This window comes from Colius striatus, chromosome 10 (genome assembly GCF_028858725.1).
Source record: "Colius striatus isolate bColStr4 chromosome 10, bColStr4.1.hap1, whole genome shotgun sequence".
Lineage (NCBI taxonomy): Eukaryota > Metazoa > Chordata > Aves > Coliiformes > Coliidae > Colius > Colius striatus.
Genome location: NC_084768.1, coordinates 19,234,401 through 19,259,319, shown reverse-complemented (window position 1 = coordinate 19,259,319; position 24,919 = coordinate 19,234,401). Strand labels below are relative to the sequence as shown.

Genomic DNA, 24,919 nt, shown 5'->3' with positions numbered 1-24,919 from the left:
GTCAAGCAGCTATGGGATAGAGCTGGAGACTGGCCCTCAGAGACTTTGATTCCTTCAGTCTCAACTATGCTATTTGGCTGGATTTTGAATTTTTCTTTATGTTTTTCTCTGTCTATTTTGTTTATCATTGGATTTTTTTAAAGGGATAGAGAAAAACAAGTACAGAGACTCTGAACTGCCAAAGCTGGTTGGAGGAATTTGTCCCTTCCATTCTTTTTCTTTTGGGCATCAAGAGACCTCTTTTTCTCCTACTGAGAGTTATAAGCTCTACCAAGCTCTTCTTGTGGCTGTATGCAACTGTACAGTTGGCAGGGAAAGAATCTCAGGAGTTCTTCCTGACTTGAGTGTTTTGTGCAGTAATGAACTTGGAAGCCTGGGACTGCAAGTTGGGTGTTCATAAAACATCTACTTTAGAGAGTTTTGGCAGGCTATTTTGATCCTTTAAAGAGGTTTTATTTTGGTGTGATGAAGCTCACAGGGAGTTCACCTAGATCAAAGAAAGTCTGTGTGTGGGAAGAGTAAAGAAGGGGGAGATAAGGACCAAGAAACCACATTTTTGTGTTGTTCTGTATCACAAAGGGAACCTGTTTAAAGGTATGAGCAAGGTGAATCTTGGAGGATGTTAGTGCAACTAATATTTGTCTTGAAACACCAAGTTTGCATTTTTGTTTTAAAAATACCTTGAAGGAAAGCAGGCTGCAATGTGTTAGTTGGGGTATGCCATGCATACTCTTTCATTGAGATGCTGCAAGGTAGAGGGGAAAGATGCAACCTGACCTACAGCCTGCTGCAAGGCATCCAAATGTCAGGTCACAAGAGACTAATCATGCAAGTGGTGTAAGGGACAAATGAGAGAGAAGGTATGAGTCAATCTGCTCAGCCCTGAGAGGAATGAAGTAAACAGTGCTGCTACTGCTTTCAGCAGCTTTTTCTATATGCCCTAAACAGAAGGAAAGGTGGTGTCCACAGTGTTTGTGGCAGCTGCCAGCCCAGCGTAGGGCAAGGATTTAGCCACAGTCTTGCAGGTCTTGTAAGCCTCATTTTTCAGTGTCTTCTGCTGGCTTATATTTTTATAGTATTGCTGCTTTTTTGTGAATGTGTTTTTAAATACACTTCTGTGTCTTTCAGAGAAATACCTGTTGTCACTACCTTTGTGTGAGCTAGATTCTAAAGATGATGTGTGCCCTGTTATGAAGAGCAACCTTGGAGCAAAACTGTCCCTTAGGAATTCCACTTTTCCCAGGCACTTCTCAGAGGGACCCCCATAAGGGGTTTTTAGAAGTGTTGCTGCTGCTTCTTAGGCAAGAATTCCCTCCATTGCTCTTCAACTCCAATTGTCAATTCACTGTTTAACTCGAATGTTTTAGTGCAGATTTTTAACCTGAAAAAATTCAAGGCTATTAAGCCCTTGCTCAGTGTGCAGGGCGAGAGACTCCTCCCTGCTCCTTCTAAAAAGGCTTAAAAGAGCCAGTGTTGCAAAACCCCCTTGCTTGCAGTTGAATTTAGCCATGTAAGTAATGGGATGTCTGCTGGAAGACAAATTTCCCATACATTGCCTGATGTGTAATGCAGTGGTAAATTGTAACATTCACAATGAGTAAAACTGAAATGGTTTTGACTTCAGATCACTGGAAGAGTGCTGTTTCTGGGTACAAAAGAAAGCTCTTGAGACAATGAAAGTAGCTGACATCTAATTAAGGTTCCCATCAACACTAGTTCAAGTGAAATAATGTTTTCAGCAGTTGGAGAATAATGCAAACTTAAAAGCTTTGTGCCTTTTGTCACTTTTTAGTCATTTTCAGGGTTTTTTTGTGTATTGTTTCATGGTTGTGGAACATAGAAATGGCATCTTTTGGGTAAAATCCAGCCAATGGGTGGGTTGTGTTTGGTTTGATGTTTTTTGGCATTGGATTTTGTTTTGTTTTACCTTTTTAGCAACAGCCATTCTGTACTTTTATGTAAGAATATGACAGGACTTCAATTTCTCTCCTTTATTCCTTGCAAGGCAGTTTCACTGCACCCCTCTTTACACTGGAGGGAAGAAAGAGAGACTGTGAAAGTGAGTGCTTCAATCACAGGGAAATGTTTATTCCAAGTTTGGAAAAAATAGTGCAATTCTCTGATACTCAGGAAATCACAGGTCACTAGGGAAGCAGAACTGTTTGTATACCTTAGGAGAAAGGCCAATCGTGTGTGTTCAGTGTATGACAAGATCTCTGAGTGCCACTTTCCTCTTGTCTTCCCACAGCCTCAATGTTTGGAGCAGTTCCTAGTAGACAAGTTGATAATGGCTCCAGAAATCCCCCCGGATGCTGTTCAGGACAAAAGCCTTTGCAGTTTACCACCACTGAAGAGAGAGTGCATGGTGGGAGTCTTTGTGGTATTCAGTGTCTCTCCTAGCCAGTTCTACATCCACATCTGCAGCGGGGAAACATCTGATAAACTGCAGGATATGATGATTGAGATGAGGTGTGGATGTGCTATGCTGATTCGGTACTACTACCTGTCGCATGTTATGTTCACAGCTGTTAGCTGTGGTCACTGTTGGCTTGATTACTTGATCATGGTGCTATACTGAAACATGTACTCATAACATGTACTGATTCCTTTTAACTAGAGAAAAATAAGTACAGTTTATAGCCATTCATGGTTTTCTGTCTGTGTCCTAGACCCTCCTAAATGTGAAATGCCACAATTGCAGTTAATTAGGGGCCAAAGTATATGCTTGATGTCTGTGGAGCACAACTGAGTGTGATTACAGACTCTGCAGATGGATACTGTGTCTGTGAGCTGGTGTTCCAGAACCTGCTTCATAAGAAGCACCATTCAGTGCTTGCACAGCTATAGAATGTCTATTTAGCTTCTGATTAATCCCCTTTAGTGTAGGACCCCAGGAATATCATCCAAATGATAAAAGTTTGAGTTTGCATTTTCTTTTATTGTCATTTCAGTTTAAGTGAGGCAGAACAGACCTGTAAAAGATCTATTAAAGCAGCCTCTGAAAAGTCACGTTACAGGGACTTCAAGAAATGAGGATTCTTTGTGAAGCCCTGCCTGTTTCTCTTTGTTCATCTCCTGCATCCTACCAAGTGCAGTTTCTCCCGATGTTTTGCAGGCGCTGCTACTCATATAAAATTATTTCTGATCGTTATATCATGCCTGAGTCTTCAGTACAGCCTGGCCAGCTTTGCTGTGTTACAGTCTTGCAGTGGTGGTACCGCGTTGTCATCCACCGTGTGCTCAGTGACCAGGAAGTGGAGGTGTTCCACGTGGACTATGGGAACCTCCAAGTTGTCAAAAAGTCTTGCCTGAGATTCCTCAAGTAAGTAAATTTCACATGGGTGGCAATTGCAGAATGATTGAGGTTGGGAGCAGTGTGGATTACCCAGGACCATGGTGAGACAATTACTGATTGTCTGAGGCCCCACAGACTCTCTGGGCAATCTGCTCCAGTGCTTGGCCACTGTCATGGTATAAATGCTGCTTTCCAGTCATCCAGCCCAGTGAGGTTGTACCTCAAATACTGTGTTCAGTTCTGGATCCTTCACTGCAAGAAGGACATTGAGGAGCTAGAGCGTGTCCAGAGATAGACAATGGAGCTAGGGAAGGGTCTGGAGAATGGGTCTGATGAGGAGCAGCTGAGAAAGCTGGGGGTGTTTAGAGAAGAGGAGGCTCAGCGGAGACATGAGCACTCTCTACAACTGCCTGAAAGGGAGTTGTAGTGAGGTTGAGGTCAATCTCTCCAGTAATGAGTGACACAAGAGGAAATGTCCTAAAGTTGCACCAGGGGAGGTTTAGATTGGAGATTAGGAAGAACATTTTCTCTGAGAGGATTAAGCACTAGCACAAGCTGTCCAGGGAGGTAATGGTGTCCCCATCCTTGGAGATATTTGAAAGACTCATAGATTAAGTGCTGAGGGTCATGGGTTAATTTAGTGGTGAGCTTGGCAGTGTGAGGTCAGTGGTTGGTCTTGATCTTCAAGGTCTCTTTGAACCATAATGATTCAGTTGTTGATTCAGACATTGTTGACCTCTGAGGTTCCTGTCTGCCTCTGAGATTAGGCCTCATATTGACACTGCTAGTTCCTGACCTCCAGCTAGACTTTGTCTCCCTGACTCTCGCTGTCCAGTCAATTTTCAGTTTACCTCTCTGTCTGCTCATCCAGCCCGTACTTCATTAGCTTCTCTGAGTGTCTTACTGGACACAGTGTCAAAAATCTGACAGATGTCAAGGTAAACAATGCCTTCTGTTCTCCTGTCATCTACCAAGCCAGTCATTTCATCAGAGAAGGCTGTCAAGTTGAGTTAAGCGTGACTTCTCCCAGGGGAATCCATGCTGGATACTCCCAGTCACCTTCTTGTCCTTCATGTGCCTGGAAGTGGTTCCCTAGGATTGAGATGAGGCTTAGTGGATTTTCTGTAGAGAGAGACATCTTCCTGGAAAGGATCTGGGGTTTTATTATGTCATGGTGCCTTGCAGGCGTTCCTTTGCTTACCTGCTAATGCTTGAGATTACGTGTTTGAGACCTATTTTGCTGATGACTCTGGGCCCTTCACTAATCAACTCTGTCAATTCCTCACAGTGACTTTGGGTTAAATCTTTTCTTATTTCTGCCTTCACTCCTCAGTCTTTCCTCCTGCTGCTCTCTGTCACTTTGGGGCAAGTTCCTTAACCTTCTTTACCGTGTTCCACAAGTGAATGTAAATGTCCTCCTGAACTGACAGCAGCCCAGGTGGGATATATCTGCAGTGTCAGAGGTACTTGTTCTCTTCTATACTTCTGTACCTTTCCCATATTTGTGTTTTGCCTGGCCATTGTCATTCTTTGGGTCAAAAATAGTTGCTGTCTGTCCATAATTTCATAGTCATAAAAGGGTTTGACAGGAAGGTGCTTGGGTGGGGGAAGGCATAAGGACCAATTGTTCCTGCTGTTTCAGCTGTGCCCATGCTCTGGTTATGGAATGTTTTCCAAAGCTGCTGTTGAATTTTAGTCATAAGTGCCAAATCCACTACATGCCTCTCTTCTGAAACTGATGTTAAAGCCCATAAGAGAAGAAAGTTCTGCACTTCTGCCTGATTTTGCTCTGGTTTTGCTGTAAAAGTGATGGCTTTGCTTTGTATTGTAGGTGGTGCTACTTGAAACTCCCTGCTCAGGCCATCCCATGTTCCTTGGCATGGGTAAAACCTGTGGAGGTATGCATTTACGTGCAGTTTTGCTTGACATATGTGTGTGACCTATCAAGTAGAGATTGGCTTTATCTTCTGATCAGGGCAAAGATTTGGATCAATTCAGATCCCATTGACATTTACAATAGAATTGCTGCTGTTAGGTTCAGCAGAATATGACTGCATCCCACTGTCTCTGCAAGTGATCACCCTTCACCTATTTTCCTTGTCAGAGTATTTTTGCTTATATAGTTGCAGAAACAGCCATGGTTAAGCAGATAGGTAAATCCATTTCTTCCCCTGCAAGTTGTTCAAGGTTCTTCTGAAGCCTTGATAGCTCTAGCCCTCTGTTTTAAAAATTTCTTCTGTGATGGAGCTTTGAGTTGTTTTGGTGCAGTCAGCATAGCCAAAGAACTGTGGCAGTTGTAAAAGAAGCTGCTCTGTGCTGGTCAAGAAGCCAGAAAAAGACTTTTCTCTGAAGGAGAGCATATGGACTGAGTTGCTGCTTCTGTGTCTCAAAGACATTCTTTTAAAGAGCTATTTCCTCTATTTTTCAGGGTTGAAGAATCACAATTTCCATTGTGATGAGGCTTAGCACCTTCTTGAAAGTTTGACACACGTAACATGCATAATTACGTGATTCTAGGAACTAAAAAAAACCCACCAAACCCCAAACAACTGTAATTTAGAGAATTGTGATAAAATCACTGATGAATGCCATCACACTGTGTTTGGAAATAGGTATTTGAGGTGAAAGGGCATTCCTGGTGTTGCTAGCACCGTAGGCTGTGGGGGAGTTTGATTCAGCTTTGTGCTGAGAAGCTTTCCTGTGTTTCTCCCTGGCCTGACCTGGTTTAATTGGCCTTTTGACTAGTGCCCATGAGGGTGAGTCTCATGTGGTGGATGTCAGCCTGTTTACAGTAACTTTACATCCTTGTTTCTTCTCCAGAGTGTGTGGTCCAGTGCAGCAACTGTGCTGTTCAAGCAGCTGTGTGGCTCCAAGCTACTCGTGGGCATCACGAGTGAGTATGTGGATGGCATTCTGCATCTCTTCCTGTGTGACACATCCACCGAGAAGGATGTCTACTTCCACTGTGTCTTGAGGGATGCAGGACATGCTGATGTCTGTGGGAAGAACATCCCTTCCCAGGTCAGTGCTGCTGAAAGGAAGGGACAGGGAATGGAGTGGCTGGGTGCCTGTAATGGGAAGATGTTTTAGCTTGAAGCTTTCTTGTAACTTACCATTTTGTGACTATATTCCATGGTGTCTAACTATGGTGAGAGCTTTCTTTTTGGTTAAGATGGAATCGGATGGTGTGTGGTGCTTTAACTCTGGCTAGGTGCCAGGTGCCCACCAAGTCATTCTATCACTCCTCCTACTCAACTGGACAGAGGAGAGTGAAATAGAATAAAGGGCTCATGAGTCAAGATAAGGACAGGGAGATCACTCCGCAGTTAGTGTCACTGGCAGAAGAGACTCAGCTTGGGGAGAACTGTTTTGATTTATTAATGAACAAGCAAAACAGAGCAGGGAAATGAGAAATAAAACTTGAATCTTAAAACACGTCCCCCCACCCCTCTTTCTTCCCAGGACTCTTCTTCCTTCCCCCCCCAGCAGCACAGGGGGATGGGGGTTAAGGTCAGTTCATTACAGATGGACTTTGCCACCGCTTCCTCTCAGGGGGAGGCATCCTCACACTTCCCACTGCTATACCGTGGGGTCCCTCCCATGGGAGATAGTCCTCCACAAACTGCTCCAGCGTGGATCCTTCCCACTGGGTGCTGTTCTTCACAAGCTGGAGCAGCAGAGTTATTCTGGTTTTGTACAACAGCTTATTTCCATCCTGTCAGCTAACAGTGATTAGAAGGGTTTGATTGGTTTGGGTTTCTTTGAAGTGGATTAACTTGTTAGACTTGCAGAGTCATCTGAGCTGGTGCATGTCTGGTGTAAATAATATGGGAAAGTAAAATTGCTATAGATGTCCTCAGCATAAGGCCAAACTGGAGATGTTAGAGATGTGTTAGTTGCTTGACTACACATTGTTAATTCTAGTCATGATTTAAGAGGCCAGTCATCCAAACAATGAAAGCAAGTTGATCAGTTTTTTACTGTCTCACTTAGAGTAATGCTGCATAGTGGCAGGGGCAGTTGAGTGAGGAACAGGATAGTTAAAGAAACTATTCTGGCCTTCTGTCCTCTGGGCATTGAAGATTGGTTATGCCATTAACCAGCTTGATTATGGCAATGGTCCTGATTTTAAAAGTCTCTGACTTTGCCAGTGAAATGTACAATGTTGGACAGCACGGCCATGGTAGATTGCATGTTGTGCCTTGGACAGACATTCAAGTTGTAAGCCTGTGAAGAGAGCCTTTACAATTTATCTGAATGTCTGCACTCAGTTTCAGTAAGAGCTATGTGAGTATGAAAACCCTGAGAAGGGTGTTGCCACGGTTTTGTCTCTCAGCAGAAGGTCAAGCTTTCCAGCCTGCAGTGCTCATATCCGTTGGTTTCTTCAACGGATGCAGAATGTGTGTCTCAGCAGGATTAGATCCTGGAGTTGTGCTTGTGCATGTGTATGTCAAATTTTGGGAGGAGGGCAGCATTGCTGAGTCACTTTGTTGCTGGAGGGAGAGCAATTGATTTTCTGCAAGGCAATTTCTGCAAGAGTTTGGAGCTCACTTGTGGGTGGTGTGCTTCATAAAACCTGTTACAAATGTGCTGAATCCTTCTTATTCTTTTGTGGTAGGTACAATATGGGTTTTTTTACTATACTGGGGTGGGTTTTTTTGTTTGTTCCTAGGGATTTAAGGAGCTGAATCCTTCAGCCTTGTATATTCAGCCCAGTGAAAAGCAGGAGAATGCTGAACAGGTAAAGCCAGACCTTCGCATGCAGCAGGAATCTCTAGATGCAGATGGCGAAGCAGCTTCCTCAAAGCTGGATGGGGATGAACCATGTGACCAGGTGGGAGTTGGGCTGTGGCACAATTATTCAATTAAATCATTCAAATCAGCTCCAGGGGTCAGTAGATGTTGATAGTTTTAGTCCCATGCAGTTTTTTTGTGGGGTTGGTTGTTTGCTTTTGAAAGCAAGCAGAACCATAATATAAAAGCAATTGCAGTTGGACCATAAATACATCTCTAGCTGCAGTTCTCAATTTGATAGCTGCTAAATCAGTTCCTTTATCACTTTCACATTTGGCACCTCTAGGAGCCAAAAAGCGACGCGGTGGTTCCTCTTGCATCTCTGGAGTTTAGCAAAGGATGTGTAACGATTTGGGATATTATTTAAATGTGGGAAGAACTATCTTGTTATTTGAATTAAGGGTCTTGCTCCTTCTAAATTGACCTGAAAGGAAGTGATTTGCGATCCTGGTTGTTGAAGGAGAAAGGTCATATACAACTACAGTTGTATCGGAAGGATAACTCTGAAGGTGAATAATCTGGATTCTGCTTTACACCTTTGATTTCAGAGCATGTTATAAAATGAGAAGCACTTTGCTGTTTAACAGATGGAAAAACTGATGGACAGGGCCTGGGAGTAAAACCTGTGTCCTGAGTCTGACCTAGTGTAGTTCCATTAGAAACTCCAGGAACACTTGTCTACAAGTGTCTCTTTTCTGTGGTATTTAAAGTGTAGTATTTTCATGGCACATTTTACTACAAGGGCTAAAGCACCTTTCACTTGTTGAAGAGTGTTCAGCAGTGGATCTGTTCCAGGGCTGTTTTTCTGATACTCCTCTGAGATAAGAGTAAAAGCTAAGTTAATGTTAGTAAATTTTCAAGCAGTCATTTTGCCTAGCTTTTCTTTTAGCCAGCTGTGTTTCTGTGCTAGAGAAAGTCTGTGTAAGCTTTATGTCTTGGGTATTAACAGCCCTGTGCTGTCGATGTATCATCTGAACCGAAGGAGACAAACCAGCATCTTAATGTTTGCACTTGGAAGAGGTTACTGTGGTAAAGACTGCAAATCTGAGTTTGTGTTGGGGTGCTTGTGGGGTTTTTTAAATGGAAAAAATTGGTACTCTAGCTGGTTAACTATAGCAAGACCCGTTTGTACAAAGTCAGAGATAGCTGGTGGTTTGGAGACTAGAGGAATGTAAGTGCATCCAAAGTGGCTCTAGTGCCTGCTTAAAGCCATCTTGCCAAAGGAAATGCACAGCTGCATTTTCTTTCAAAATACTACTGCAGCTTTTTAAGATAGAGAGGGAATAATCTAAATTCTGACAGAAGGGAATATTTCACAAATCATATATGCTTTGGCATCAAGCCCTTAAAGCCAGGGGCCTTTACTCACAGGCTTTGCTGGGAGCGATCCACCCACCTCAAGTGGGATTAATTAAAAGAGGCATGTATCATGCAAATAGTTCGTTTCCTTACAGAAATATTCAGATTGAGGTGGAGGTCTTAGCTCACTAGCAAGCCCCAACACCACTATGGACCATTTGGCTGTCCCAAACATTTCTGTCTCTTCCCTGATACATCACTAACGTGATCATCAACAATGGTTATAAAATGGTTCAAAATGTTTGGAACTGCCATGAAATGTGTCCAGGATGACAATTGTTACTGCTTAGCCAGCATTTTCTGGTAACTCCTCTGAAGCAGTGGGGAACTCACTTTGCATTGTCCAATCTGAGACTTGCCTGTTCAGGATTAACAGCTTTCTGCTTCCCACCTCCTTAAATGTGTAATGGCTGATGTTGGCTCTGCCACATTGGGACACTTCTCCATGGTAAAATTTCTCAGAAGGCAGCATGCAATAGCAAGAAAACATTCCTGGAATAAAACTCTTTTACTGTGGAGAAGTTAAAGTGACAGCTTCTTGCTCACATTATTTCCTGTGTTTCCGTGTTCTTTCTGTCTTTTCCAAGTAGCCCAGACTTCTCCAGATGGAAATGTTGAAACTTCTGAGCAGAAGAAGGATGCACCTTTGCATTTCTCTCTGTGGTATCATTCAGCTGCTCTGTAACTTGCCCCAGAACAACCTTCTTTCTTCTACCCACTTTTTGTTTTTGTCCACCTCCTTAGCAATCATACCTGTTTCCTAAGGATGAGATAGGGGATGAGGTGCAGCCACTTTTGGATGAAGTGAACGTCCCAAGAACAACAGACCGAGACCCTGAATTTGCACAGGATACAAATGAAACCCCTACAGAGCCTATGGCAGTGGTTAAGGTAAGGGTGTTTTTTCTCAGCTCTCTCTCACTTGAGAGGGTTTATTCTTTATTTTAAATTATTTTATTTGCCTTGACATGCACTTTTTTTCAAAGTGACTGGCAAAGAAATAACAACTGGCTGTTAGCATAGGCTCAGAGCTACACATGTTCCTCATGGCTGTTGTCTCTGGTGTTATGATGATTCACTAACGCTCCACTGACACATCTAGACATTGTGGGAAAAACTGTTTCAGCCCTTCATAGGTCAAACCTGGCCCTTCTTCATTCCTCTGCTTCCCCTCTGTTCACAGCCCTGAGGTTTGCTGGGAGTTCCTGTGGGGACCAGTCTGGATCATGCAGGCCTGTTCCTGAGTTAGGAGGGTGCTTTGGGGAGAGTTGTGTTTTGGACTAGGCTTTGAGGTATTGTGTGGTGCTGATGTAGAGACTTAGCTTCTTAAATAGTGGTTAGTGAGGAGTGTAAGGAGTCTGCAGTCTGGTAAAGGCTCTGCTCTGAGTTCAGTGAGGAGCCAGTAGCACTCAGGGTTTGTTTAGCCACAGCAGCTATCACAGAGCTGGAGTGTGCCTGCAAGGTTTGGGATAAGCACAGCTCCCTACACTCTTGGAGCAGCTGAGACAAAGCGGTTTCTAAAAGGATATGGGGGAAAGTTGACTCTCAGATAGTCTAGAGCAAAGTTGGAAGAATCATTGTCTCTTGGAGATGTTACTTGAAAAGGGTGAAGAGAAAGCAAGCTGGGAAAAAGGATCTTGAGAGAGAGTGAGAGAGGAGGAAAGTTTCTGGTAGCAGGTGTGGGGATAAAGTACATTGAGATGAGATGGAGGTGGGTGGGTAGATAGCAATAGAATTGTTGTGAGATGACTTAAATTCTCCCCTGCAAGTATGAAACTGTGTGGGTTTTTTTCTGATGGAATCAGGAAGGTCCTGGGCACGTTATCTGTCCCTGACTGTGACCTCTGTTACAGTCTTTAGAGGAAGTGATAAGAATTTCTGTTAAGGAAGACTGTGGGTTGCAAAAACAATCTCCCTGTAGACACTGAGGAGCTAAAAATGCACCAGTTAGTGATGAGGACAGGCAGGAGGATTTCCTTTCCCTGATTCCTGCCTGGCCCTTGGCCTCAGGGTTTTATGGCACTTGCAGCACCACCAAGAGATGTTTCCCTCCTTTCCAGTTTTCACTGCACGTGTTTACTGTTTCAATGTTGATATTGTTAATAGCGTGAATTAGGAGGAGCAGATGCTGCCTTACTTCCTGCTGCCCACAGCCCTTTCCAGGGGATCCTGTCCCTTTTGCCTCTTCTGCAAACAGAGCAGTTTCTTTTAAAATTTATTTCATCCATTTTTTTCCAGCTAACAGATATTTTTGGTGTCCCTGCTTGTACCCTATCTGTTTCTGCCTCTGTGAGTGCCTGTTCCCCAGCAAGGACAGTATTGGTTGCAAGGGGAGATGATGAGCATTTTTTACCTTGTTTTATGGACTTTTTTTCCTTGTCCCAGCACTTCTTTACTGAATGTTAGGCAGGGGTTTTCCAGTGGACTTGTGGTATCAAGCCGAGTAGTTGGTTAACTGGACTACAGTGATGCCTGTCAGTCAAATTATTGAGCCTTGCTATCTGGTCAGCACAGAATTGCTGCTGCCCAGCCATGTAGCTATCTTTGCAGCTTCAGGAGTGCCTGCTCATCCCCTCAGGCCCGGAGGTGCAATTTTGAATGGCTCCAATCTGCTTGTATGAAAACAAAATGTTTGATTCTGGGCTAATCCTCTGAACACACTCTCTTCAAAGGGTGAAGCACCTCTGGATGGTGATTCACCTCTTCTGGAGATGCATGCCTTTCTTCTGCCTTGACAACAGAAGAAGCCTAGAGAGCAAGCACCTAACTTTTGAACAGCTGTGCTTGGGCAAGGTGGATTGCTGTTTGTCAGTTCACTATTTTTCTCCCTCATGCTGAATTAACAAATACAAGTATTGCCTCTGGTCCCTGCCTATGGCTGAGACACAGATGATCATCCCCAGAGCTTCAATTTAACTTGCATTCTTCAGCAGGAATGCAGAGGGAGTCCCTGTGCCTCATTGCCCACTCCCATGCGGTAACTCCCTCTGTTGCTGCCGTCATTTGTTCTTTGTGGGGCTGCTGAGAGATGACCCAGCTGTTAATTCTTTACTGAGACGTGGTGATTGGTGTCTTGTAACAGACTGACATTTTCCAGCTTGCTTGTGCAGGAGAAGCTGCCCTTTGGCTGAGGGTTGTGACTAACTAGTTGTTTGGGTTTTTTAATATATTTATTTATTTAAGTCATCCAGTTGCTGACACTTCAGTTCTTTGTGGGCTTTCAGAGATAATAAAGGTCAGAGCAGCTAATGAACTGAGTGTGTACTAATCACACCCTCTCAAGTTTTTATATACAGTTACAGACACCTCATTCTCCTGAAGAGTCCTCAGTGCCTACTGTCTTATCCAAGTCAGGGGAAGATGTTCACACTTCTTTTGTCTGCTCCAAACAACCAGCAATAACTAGCCAAGACAACCCTAATCAGATTAAAAGACTTTCCAGCCAGGCCCAGCCTCGTGAAGCTGTACATCCCTCTCTTCTGCTTATGGCAGCACCATGTGTGCTGGACAAAGGTAACAGCATGAGTATATCTGTCAGTGGAAGTTAACACAGCAGAAAGTTGAGCAGTCACCGTGAGGTGTCCTGGGAGTGGTGCTGCTGCTTTGCCAGGAGGGATGAAAGTGTGTCTGTGGGATGGAGACACAACAGTCACAGGTGGCTGGATGCTTTGACCTTTGTGTAGCAAAATGCATTTCTAAAGGTTTAATGGAAACTAATTAATTGAAGGTTATTCTCTCTCTGTTGACTTTGTTGTTCTTGCCTTTTCTAGACTTTCTGCTGCTTTCCTGCAGAAAAGCCTTTGTTCCTCCACTCCACGTTGTGCTCTGAGAGTCTCTCAGTCTCCCAATCATAAGGAACAAAAGCATTTTAAAAACCCTCTAAAGTCCTAGTGTGGGTTTTCACCTTCCATCTTGCAAATGATGAAAGAATTTATGACACCCATGTGGTAGCTGTCTGGTTCACAAGGCAGATGTAGTGACTTGCTGCAGGCAGGGCCTGTTTGTGCCATGGACAAAGCTGTCTGGAGCAGAGGCTCAGTTCTCCAGACAGGAGCTACACCATATCTGATTTCCCACTTCTGGGGAAGCAGATGAGCACTGGGAGGAGATGGAGAGAGGCTCAGGCTTATTGAATAGGTGTGCAGGACAAAGTCTTCTTGCTGTGAGCTGATCTGGTCCAGGCAAAAGGGATTTGAATCAAAGCTGGAGCTTGATAGAGTTGCCGACACATACCATCTTTCTTTTCTGTGTCCCTCCTTATGCAGGTGAAGAGAAAATGAAGACCAGAGAAGTTGCTGGGAGCCCTGCAGTCAGGCTGTGCAGTGCCAGTGGGCCGTGTGACCGAGGGCCGCCGCAGAGGCTGTGTAACCCTTCTGCCGTGCTCTCGGCCACGCTGGCGTCCGCGCGTATGGCCTCTCCCAGCGGCTACTTCCAGTGGTTCCCCAGCCTGAGGAGGAAGGTGTGAGAAGCTGGAGCAGCTGCTGAGGAAGGCTGCCTAGAGTGGCAAAGACCCTCTGTCTAACTGTGCTCTCATTTCCTTGGTTAAAAAAAATGTTTAATCCCTTGAAGAACTCGGGAGTCTGGCATTGTCTCAGGTGCGCTCCGTACACGTGATGAATGGAACTGCTGATTTCAGGAAACCGGTTTGGTTTGTACTGGTGGGGTACCAGTTTATTCTCTGTAATTTAATTAATGGTTTGGGAGACACCTGTCACATTCTGTAATGTACCCTTTGAGTTCAGGAGAGGGAACTGGCTGCCCATCCCTCCCTCCTGTACACGAGGAGTTTTGACGGTGTATGGAGAAATGGTTTTGGTTTCTAACACCATGGGTGCTCTACACGCTGCTTGCTGTTAGGAAAGGCAGTTGTATCTCACCTCAGACCTTGGTCCACAGAAGTGCTGATAACTTAATAAAAGAAACCTCCTTCCCCAAGAAGAAGATGCTGTGATTTGTTGGTGCATCAGGATGCTGCGCGTACAGAGTATCAGGAATCCTGTGTTACAGCCATCGAGTGAGATCTACAAAGAATCCAGGCAGAGAAGGCTGGAAGCTGGAGGTTGGCTCTGTTTATGTAGCTCCTTGCCTATGGCAAGAAATCCTCTTGGGCTTGTGTTTTTTTTAATGCAGATGGAAGTGCCTTGGTTTAGAATGCAGCCATTCAGCTGGTTGTCTGGTGTCTGGGCTCTTTTTCGTGTGTGCAGGGGCTTCAAGGGCTGCTCTTTGCAAACTTCCTTCCTTTCAAACTACCAAGAAAAGCTCAAGAAAGGCTTTGACATTCATATTCGAAGGGATAAAAGCCCAGCATAAGAAGATTATTGATTGGACTTGAAGCTCTCTTATAATCCAAACCATTCTATGCTTGTTTTGTTTTAATTTTAGCATTTAGTGGTGGTTTGGATGTGAAAGGGCTGAAAGAAAATCTGGGGCTTGTTAGGAAATGACCACCCAGAAAGCTAATGAAGGGGATGGAAGTTGAGAGGTAAAGAGCTATGGCATGAGTAGAGGCTGTACAACCCTGTGGGGAGGCTCAGAGATTGCCTGACCTCTCTGGTCCTCTTTTCAGGCTGGGTGGTTGTCATCTGGTATAGGTGGCAACTGGAAAGGAGCTGAGGTTGCTCGGAGCTGTCTGGGAGCTGGAGTTTTTCTTCTCCCGTACAAGTCGCTTTTTCATTTAAGAGATGAGAACTGGAGACCTCCATGTCCTCCCTGGACTGCAGCAGGGGCCAGCAGGCTGGTGGTAGCTCAGCCAAAGTCTAGAACTGGGGGTCTAGAAGGGGGAGAGAGATGTGGGGAGCTGAAGATGACCCTGTTGGGTGGGCAGCATGACCCTGCTGGGTGGGCAGCATTCCCCTGCCCAGCTGGGGCTCCTGCTCTCTCTGCTCCCTGCCTGGGGCACGATTCATCCTGTGGGTCCCATCCTGTGGGTGTAACTGGGGGCTTTGGGAGGTGGGTCTCAGTGCTGCTCAGTATGAGCTGTCATGGGGGATGGGGAGATGCTACGGGGATCTGGAAGTGGAGTTTGTGGATACTGGGAGCCTATATGTGTGTGGAAAGGGAGCTGGGAGGGAGATAGCAAGTGTTACACAGAATCAAGACATCCCCTGTCACTTGAGCTCCTGAACCCACTGGTTTCTGGAGGGAGGGAGCATATTCTGGGCTGTTATCACTATGCATCACCCTGTTTTTTTGCACCCTGACCCCAGGTGCCTGTTGGAGGTGGAGTGCCAGGCTTTGCTATGATGCTGTTTCCTGATGTTTCCCTGCTCAGGATGTGGGTTTTTTCCTGTGAGTTTTTGCCATTCTCATGTTGTCTGCAAGCCCTTGATTGATTTTTTTTTTAATTTTATTTCTTTAATTTGTTTCCCCACACCCTTTCAGTCAGGATAAAAGGTGTGTGAAGAACTGAGCCTTTACCCTGAGCCAGGACCCACAGCACCTGAGCTCTTCTGCTCCAAGGTGACCTGGGCTGATCTTCCCTGCTGTGTGCTGACACCTCCTTTCCCAGAGCAGCTCTGGGTGTATTTCTCCTGCCTGGCACATCCCTCTTTGTATGTTTCTTGCTTAAAGCAGTGGAAAAAGACACCCCAGGGACTGACAGATGATGCCATATTTGAGTGTCTCTGCTCCAGGGCATTGCCAGGTGGAGGGGAAGAAGACATGGCTGTGCCAGGGCTGTTTGCTGTGGCCTCAGGGTAAAGCTGAGCAAACCGTGAGATTCAGAAGCACACAATGCCCCCAGAGGTGTCTGATGACAAGGAGGAAGCTGTTCTGCCCCAGGAGAACCCTGTCTGTAGGTGTGGGCTGTCCTCTCCTCCTTAGGGGACATCTCCATGGGGCACTGGGTGTTCCTCATCTCCGTGTGTGTGCAAAGGCGTCTCACTCCTCCAAAGGAGAGCAGCTTTGAGACTTTCCTCTCCTTTGCCTCCTATTTCCAGCCTCCCCTGTGCTGCAGGCAGAGGTTATCTGCTGGGAGTCCCTGGGGGAGAGGACCAAAATGTTTAGAGCAGATGAAAAGCGTCAAGGCAGTGCAGCTCTGCAGCGCTCCCTAAAAGCCTGGGGTGAAGCAGGGCCAGCGAGCTGTGTGAGCTCCTGGGACTCACTAATGGACTCAGGCAACGTGTGGGGTCTGGGGTTGGCCCTGCCATGTGGAGGGAGGGGAGAGGACAGCTCTCCTTCCTGCTGCAGGCTGGGAAAGGGGTGCTGGAATGCTGATGGAAGTGTGAGGTCACCTTGGCTGGGGCTGAGATGTGAGAGCAGAGCTGGACCTGAACCCACTGGAGAAGGACCCCGGTGCCCCTGGGGTGTGGGTGGCTCTGGAAAGGGTGAGGAGTGCTCCAGGTGTCATTTTGGGGGAGTTATGGAAGAGCTTCTAGTGGTGTCTGTGAGCAGCTGCCTGGCCATGGTGGTAATTGGATGCTTTGAGTTTTACACAGTTTGTAAAGTAGCATTTGGCTGGCAGGGAGGAGGCTGGAAAAGGCACAGCTCACTTTGGATGAGCAAAGTGATGCAGAGGCAGCCAAACACCTTCCTCCCAGCACCCCAGTGCATTGCTGGGCTTGACAGGAGCTGAGGCTGGGGTGCCTGAGCTGTGGGCCAGGGAGCCACGGGGCATCCTGGGCTGGCTTCTGCCATAGCTGCTGCTGGCTCAGTGTGGTCAAAGTTTTCCAGATGGATACATCAGCCCCCACTCCTCTGCACTTTTGGGTCAGGCCTTGCTTTGCAAAGTGGAGTTCTGTTCAGCAAGTCATTTAGGCTTAAAAAAAACCAACTTGAGTGCTTCTGACCCTAAAAACCTTTATTTCTTTATTTTTAGATGGAAACTGAATCTTCTCCCAGTTTGGTCAGAATAAAAGTGCACTCAACCCTGCATCAGCTTGTTTCACTTGACCCACAAGTAAATGCTTTTCTTTCCTCTGACCTGGAAGGATTTTGTTTTCTTTCCATTTGGCAAGAAAAATGAAAAAGCTGATTCTGGGTCCAGGTCACTGCAAAACAAGGGCTCTTCATCCCGAGCACTACGCCCATCAGCTCTTCCTGCAACAGTCCCTGAGGTGGCTCCTGATTTCCTGCAGTAAGAAGCCCCATTTTGCCCTGTGTGTCCCTGGGAGGTACCTGCAGGAGCAGCCTCCACCATTGGCTTACAGAGGAGCAAAGGTGGGGATGGTGCTTGTGCCATGCTGGCTTTTGGCAGGGTGGCTTAGTGGCCACCCCTGGATGGTTTGTGCAAGCAAACTGCCCCTTCCCATCTGCAAAAGCCTGTTAGGGTGGATTTGGGGGAGATGCTGAACTATTCCTGCTTGTGGGAAGGAGGATGAAGGAGAGTTGGGGCAGCACATTGCATCCCCTGGGTGGGAAACAGGCTCAGTGCTGCCTTTTAGTTGACCCAGGACTGTGCTGGTGTCAGCTGCCAGGGGCTGTGAGCACCCTGTCCCACAGAAAGCAGAGCTCTGGGTGTCCCTGAGCACCCACTCACCTCTGAGCCCCTCCTCTCATCTGTCTCCATCCCAACCCCAGTGCTTGGATGCCTTGGGTGCAGCACCCAAAGGAGAGGGAGGAGGGTCTTTGCAGGGCCTGTGCAACACCTTGAGCTTGCAGGCATCCAGAGGAAGCCATGAGCAGTGTGTGGTGTGGGCTGCTCTGCACCCAGAGTTCAGGGGGTTGGAAGTACCAACCCCTGGGAACCAGTTGGAATTGGGGCAGTTACTGGTGAAACCCTTCACCCAGGGCTCCTTCCTATTGACTGTGGGCTGACAGGGTGAGGAGGGCTTGGGACGGGCAAGGGCCTCCGTCGCCCTGCCTGTGTGTGGGCTCCTCATCCCCTCCCCGCTGCCGGCAGCTTGCTTTTCTGCTTGAGCTCGTCCAAGGCAGAAGCTGACTGCAGAGGGGTTGCGATCTCACTTGTGCTTTTAATCCCACTGCTGTCAAGCTCCATTAGGAGGTTTGGCATCATCTCACTACCTCTGGGGCCGTGCCGACGCTCACCGAGCCTGGAATGAGGACGAGCCTGGGCCAGGCTGGAGCGGGCAGGGGCCGGGGAGGCTGCAGGCGCCAGCGCTGCCCTCACAGCTCCCGTCTTGCCCCCCGAGGGCTGGAGGGGGTGCAAGACCAACTCATCTTGGTGGCCTGGTCACTTTGGGAGCAGGATGGAGAGGAGCTGGAGTGGCAGTGAGCGCTGTTCCCCAGGCACTGAGGATGCTGGGGACGTTTTGGTGCTGCAGCCTCAGCCCGTGCTGTTCCCCGTGCCAGGAGCTGGGCTGTGTTTCAGTAAGCTGCTCTCGACCTGCCCTCGCTCCTGTGCCAGCACATGGGGCTATGTTCACACTGCATGCTCAGCTCATCATTGCTCTCCTCAGCTTGTTCACAGCAGGTTTGCAGTCCTGCATGCCTACAGGCTTGTGGCTAACTGGAAAGGAGCTGATGTATGACAAAAGCATGAAGAAGGGCAGGGAAGAGGGGAATAGGGAAAGCTGGAGCCCTAATGGTGCCTGGGGGCTGTCTGAGTGGTCATCGGTGTAATGCCCCAGTTTTTCCCAAGTTCTCTGCCAGCTCTGCACATGGAGAGCTCCCCTTGGCTGCCAGCACCAGGGCTTGGCAGGCTCTGCTGTTGTTGATTATGGCTGGCCTGTGGCTTTGAAAGGCTTCTATGCAACCACGGATGCTGGGGAGGGTTCTGCTGCAAAAAGAGAAGGAAGAAAACCTTTCCAGGGGCAGCCACCACAGTGGAGGTCTTCAGCCTTGCCCTATGCTGAGGCTGAGGGATGCTGGTTAGGGTTGGGTTAGCACCTCTGCACCCCTTGCCCTGTGCTGTTGGCCTCTGAGCTTTTCTCTAGCCAGGACACGAGTCTGGCTTCATGCCTGTGGGTTTGCGCCCTGCTGCTGTGTCACGTGGATGGCCTGTGGCTGATCCCTGGGAGGATGCTCCGGCCCAGCCACGGCGCCTGTGTTACCAGGAGCCCAGAGAAGCAGTGGGTGCACATGCAGTAAGGCCACACCTGCCTGGAAGGAGTTAATATTCTGCTCTGTCTGTCCTTCCTTCCCCCTGCCTTGAGCATCTCCCACCCCCACCCTTCCCTCCCTCAGGACCGAGGACTGGGATGGGTTTGTCCCCACTCCCGGCTTTGGCCCTACTCCGAGCTGCACGAGCCACAAGTCCCACGGGGCGTGTTTTCCCCCAGAAGCCAAGGCCGTGGCTGTGACTGCAGCGATTGATGAGCCTGTGCCAAGCAGGGCTGTGGCTTGGCAGGCAGAGACCCCACAGCGATCAATGCACCACGCTGCCCGAGGCAGCCCCGGCTTGTGCGAGAGCCCACCGGCATCAACTACTCCAGCCAGGGGCACTGGGACAGGGGCAAACCCCCAAGGGCTGCTTTTTCTTGCTGGGGAGTTTTCCGTGGCACTGTCATTCTCAGAGCTGTCCCAGGGGATACAGTTGGTGGTTTTCAAAGAATCCTAGAATGGTTTGGCTTGGAAGGGACCTCAGAGATCACCTTGTTCCAACCCCCTGCCGTGGCCAGGGACACCTTCTGGTAGATCAGGCTGCTCCACGCCCCCTCCAGCCTGGCCATGAACATTTCCAGGGATGAGGCAGCCACAGCCTCTATGGGCGACACACACTTTGCCTCAGATGTTGTCCTTTTCCCTGTTTTTTTACCCTAAACTTGCTCAGAAAGAAGGCTACTCCCCTTGCATGGCTCATGCTGTGTCTCCTGGGCAGGATGAACCCAGAGGGCTGTGCTTACCTAGTTCAGGGCAAGCAACACAGGTTTTGGCATGATGTGGGATGTTTTCCCCCTATCTTCACTATCTCAGGGTGAGGTAAAGCACATCCCCAGCCCCTGGCAGGGCTTAGGAGCACACAGATAAAACACTTTGCACATTTGCTACTAAACAGGGAAAATAAGGTGGTGAGCAACTGAGTGGCTCCTTGCCTGGGCACTTAAAAATCATAGCATAGGGTGAAAAAAGCCACCTCCTCGGACCGTCAGGTTCCGTGTGCTGCTGCTCGTGCTGCCAATGGCTGCGAGGGGCCCGTGGCAGCAGGAGGGGTGTGAAGCCTCTGCACCCCAAGGGCTGCACGGATTTCCTCTCAGTGGCTTCCAGGGCTGTGTCTGGGTCACCTCCAGCTCTCCCGCTGCTTCCCGTGGCCCCAGGATGGTGGTACTGAGCCAAACCAGCAAAGTCAAAGTGGCTCTTGGGCAAAGCTCTTGCTCCCAGGCTGATGCTCCAGGAATGTGATGGGTTAATACTACACTGCTGCTGCTGCCTAATTGCAGTCCAAAGCCGTAAACCCCCAGCTGGGATCTGGACATAAAATACACAAGAGCTGAGCTTTAATGACATTTATCTTTGTTTGGGAAGGAGGCAGCATAACTCAGGCCTAATGATGTTACCCAAGGCTCGTCCTGCCTCTCCTCCAGTGCAGAGGCAGATGCCACCAGTGGGCAGCCCTGTGTCCCCCTGGGTATCTCCTGGGCAACCTTGGCCCTCACTGCTCAGCTTGGAGCTCCTAGGTGGTCACACATGATGGAGAAATAGCCTTTTTGGTTTGGGGACCATGAGCTCCTTTGAGCAGCTCCAAGGGGGAAAGAGCCATCTCCCCCTATTAAGTGGGTACGTAGGCAGCATGGTGGGTCTTTTCTCCAGCCCTTCAGGAGGAAGAGGTCTCTGCAATCCCCTAAACACCTCGGATTTGGGGGTGTGCAGCTGTGCAGATACCTCCTGTGACACTGATCCTTGGGTTGCACAATGGGTACATCCCCAGCTGCATCTCTTGGATAACTAAGAGGAGAGGCCAGGACTGCTGGGCAGCTCCTGCTGCATGTTTCTTATGCAGTTGGGCTTGTTCTCCAGTGCTCATGCAGACAAATGCCAGCCCACCCAGGTGCGTAATGACTCATGCACATCTGGAGGGGATGTGCTGCAGAGGGGAAAGCTGTGCTTGAGCCCTCCCCAGGGAGCAGGCACATACAGGCGGCTGCAGCAATGGGCTGCAGGGATGTCGCTGGGGAGGATGAAGGGGCAATGAGGGCATCACAGTATTGCCCTGAGAAGCTGTAAGCAGCTCTGTGCATGCTCCTAGCCCCGCAACCAGAAACACAGGAGCGCTGGAGGTTGCTCTGGATGACTCCTAAGGCCCTTTCCATTGGCTAATGCCCCCATTTACAACCCAGCAGCCCTGTTGTCTGAAATACAGTAGTCTAGGAGAGAGCTTCCAACCCGTGAGACGCAGGCTGGATGCTGTGAGGATGGCGTTTTGCACTGTCAGGCTTTTTCTGATTGATACAGCTTCCCTAGGCTCTGCTAAAAGTGAAAATAAAAGCAAGATCTAGCATAGAAGAAGATGAATTCCCATGCCAGCAGCTGTGGGTTCAGCTCCTGAGCATCCTCTGGTATCAGCATTTCGGGCTGGTGGAAACACTTGCCTGGAGAGGAAGGGAATTATTGAGGGACTGAAGTGCCCCGGTGGGAGGTGTAATAGGGTACCCCCTGCAGCTCTGTGCCATGGCTGGGGCTGGGACTCACACCTGGAAGTCTCACAGGGTTTGTGTGTGCAGATGTTGCTGGAGAAGGACTGAAACGAGGAGCTGCTGCTGCATTATTTAGTTGAATGTTCATTGTAATAGGGGAGTGGAGTGTTGGCATGTGGTAGTGAAGTCTGCGGGCTTAGAGTTTTTTTACAAGAGGACCAAAGCAGAAGGGACTAAAAGTATTTTATGGTTTTGTTTTAAAGCTGATCAGTAAAATCCTTCTTAGTGTTGGGAAGAAGGAATCTCATAAAACTCAAACGAGCTTCCCGGGCTCAGGGAGTTTAGCTGCAATGCTTCTGAGCTTTCGAGTCAGTTGTACATGTGGGTATTGCAATGTCTGAGAGCTGTGGAGAGTGATATTCTGGCAGGTTTACTGTGCCTGTATCACCAAGGCCTGAGCAGGTGACCTGTGCCAGCTGCTTGTGATGCCCTGGAGGTGGCAGATACCAGGATGACAGCGAGGCAGGGATGCTTTGCAGGTGCGTTTTGTTTCCCTTGCCATAAAAGAAACTGCAATAAGAGCTTGAGAAGTATTTTGGATCAAACTGATGCTCAATTTCCCAGCAGCCTTAACCCCAAGCACTTCCAAACCATGTGTTTTATTTAAAACCACATCGATTGAAAAGAACAACATTGAGCTTTATTTCCTTCCCCGCTGTGGAGCATCTGGTGCTCCCATCTCTGGGCTTTTCCCAGCCACCACGAAGGCAGGAATCCCACCTTTTGTGTTTTGCTTGATCACCCGTGCACTGCCTTAAAAAATAACGAAACAACAATGAGAAACGTGGCTTGGGGGAGAAAAAGAAGAAAGAGTCCAGCAGTGAAATGAGGCGAGTGGATAACGCTGCTGCTCACCAGAGTGATGCTGCTTCACGTTCGCTTTGTCCTGATCCTCTGCAGCACCCTTCTGCCTTGGGCCGCAGCCACGGGGCTGGTGGAGGGGCGTGAGCTGGATCTGGGCAATCTCAGCCTGGCATTAGTCAAGTGATTCCTTAACCCTAAAGAAACTTTTCCACGTCCATCCGTGGAAGCAGCAAACTGTCAGTTCCTGAATGAGGCGTAATGATGCTTCCTGTGGCCCTGGCAGCGCTTTCTGAGGGGAGAAGCGACTCTCCCTGCATCCTGAGCTGCTATCACCTCTTCGCATCCTGCCCAGAGCAGCCCGGGAAATTACTTTCTCACTTCTCCTGGCCTCCTCCTCCTCCTCCATGCTCACCTGGACGCCTCTAGTTCACATTCCTCCAGCAGCTCTGAAGCCCAGCTAAGGGGAAAATGCGCCTCTACCACCCTCCACAGAAATACTCCATGTGCTCGCTTTTCTTGCTCGATGCTTCTCCGTGTTTCCCAGCCCTCTGATGTGCTGGGGTCGGTAGCGTGGGTTCCTTTACCAGCAGGAGGATCAGGAGGCTTCCCTCCCGGCCGGGGCTGTGCAGCCCTTCGGCCGCAGCCGGGTCCTGCGGCGCGGCGGGGAAGTGCTGTGACAGCATCCACTTACCTCGCCTTTGCATTTCATAATTCATCTTGCTCTTTCGCTGAAGGCGGAAAGCCGTTCGCATCCCAACGAGCGTTTATTCCCTCCTGGCTCGGCTCTGCCGCTGGATCCGCGGCTCGGGCTCCTGGCGGAGGCAGGGAGCAGCCGCGAGGGCTGGGCTGGGCTAGCGGGGAGGGCAATCTGTGGCCAACGGGATGCTCTGACTGGCGGCGAAGGTGACGGAGGGGAAGGTAAGTGACGTCTTCTCCCCGGGTTTAAAGCTTGGCCTAGAGAGAGGAAAAATGTCTGTAGTGTCGCTTACTTTAAAATGGAGAAACTGAGGCACGGGAGGGTTCAAATGTCTCGCTGTAGCAGAGGTCTTGCATTAATCACCGCCTCGCAGCGGCTTTTGTGCCCCGTGGACATGAAAATGAGAAAGACATGGGCGAACACACGTTCCCCTCACTCAGTAATCCTCACGCTCGCAGGGTCAGCTCGAAGTGCAGAGCATGAGATTCGATTACCTTTATCATAGCTCACAGAGGCGAGCAGCTCTGTTTCCCAAGGCGATGCCAGCTGCAGGCTGCACCTTCCACACTTTAAATTCTTAGTTTGGAGCTTCAGAGCTTTGCAGCGACTGGAAACACTTGATGGGGGCAACACCTTTGCGTGTGCATGTGTTTGTACCTCCCCTGTGCCAGCATGTGCTCAGGGCACCGCAGAGCAGCGATGCAGCCTCGAGCTGGGGGGCTGATGGGCGCTAAAAGTCGGCTCCGTTTTCCAGATGGTCCTGAGGAGGTGGGTAATCTTGTTTAAAAAATAACGGGTAAGATTAGCATCCTCCGTCCCCGCAGGGGCTCATCCCTCTCGCAAGGGTGTGATGGGTTTTTTTTTCCCGAGGCTGTTTGCAGTGCCAGAGCCATGCCTGTGCCCGAAGGGTGCCGTTACCTGCCATATGGAGGGGTGCTCCAGCCGGAGCTGCAGCCACCAGACCCCTGTCGTGGGGCCGAGGCGGTGGTGACAGCAGCACAAGGGATACTGAGGTGGCTGGAGACGGTGCGTTTGGGTACAGGACCTGAGCTTGAGGATGCTGCCGGTTAGGTAGTGCAGCGTTTGGCTTTTGGGATGTCCTGGGGGAACCCGTGAGTTTGGGGGTGCTCAGGGGATGCTGCCAGTATGTACTCCGCCCAGAGAGCTGCAGGCACTGGGGGGGAGCCTGAGTGGGTGCCCCCCGCCGTTTTCCCCACCATGGCCCGACGCCTTCCAACCTGACTCCCCTGCAGAGCAGTTTGGGGAGGGCGGGGGGTCACCTCCCCATCTGCGGCCCCTGCAGCCAACTCCGGGGGCGGTGCGGGGCCGGGGGCGGTGCGGGGGGCGGCAGCTCCGGCCCCCGGGCAAACTCCTCCTCCGCTCGCCTCCACCCCCGCCGGCCGGACCCGCCTCGGCCCTCCCGCTCCTCCGCTGCGGTGA

The 24,919-nt window shown here is 48.9% G+C and overlaps 1 protein-coding gene across 1 annotated transcript in view; it reads left to right on the top strand.

Moving 5' to 3' along the window:
* Positions 1–24,919, top strand: part of TDRD5 (tudor domain containing 5) — a 30,992-nt gene extending 6,073 nt beyond the window's left edge. The window contains 11 exon segments of the mRNA XM_062004353.1: positions 2,249–2,469; positions 3,116–3,322; positions 5,127–5,193; positions 6,116–6,316; positions 7,968–8,129; positions 10,193–10,339; positions 12,751–12,967; positions 13,714–13,907; positions 23,517–23,700; positions 24,387–24,515; positions 24,783–24,919. Coding sequence (XP_061860337.1) covers positions 2,249–2,469; positions 3,116–3,322; positions 5,127–5,193; positions 6,116–6,316; positions 7,968–8,129; positions 10,193–10,339; positions 12,751–12,967; positions 13,714–13,907; positions 23,517–23,700; positions 24,387–24,515; positions 24,783–24,919 — 1,866 coding nt within the window.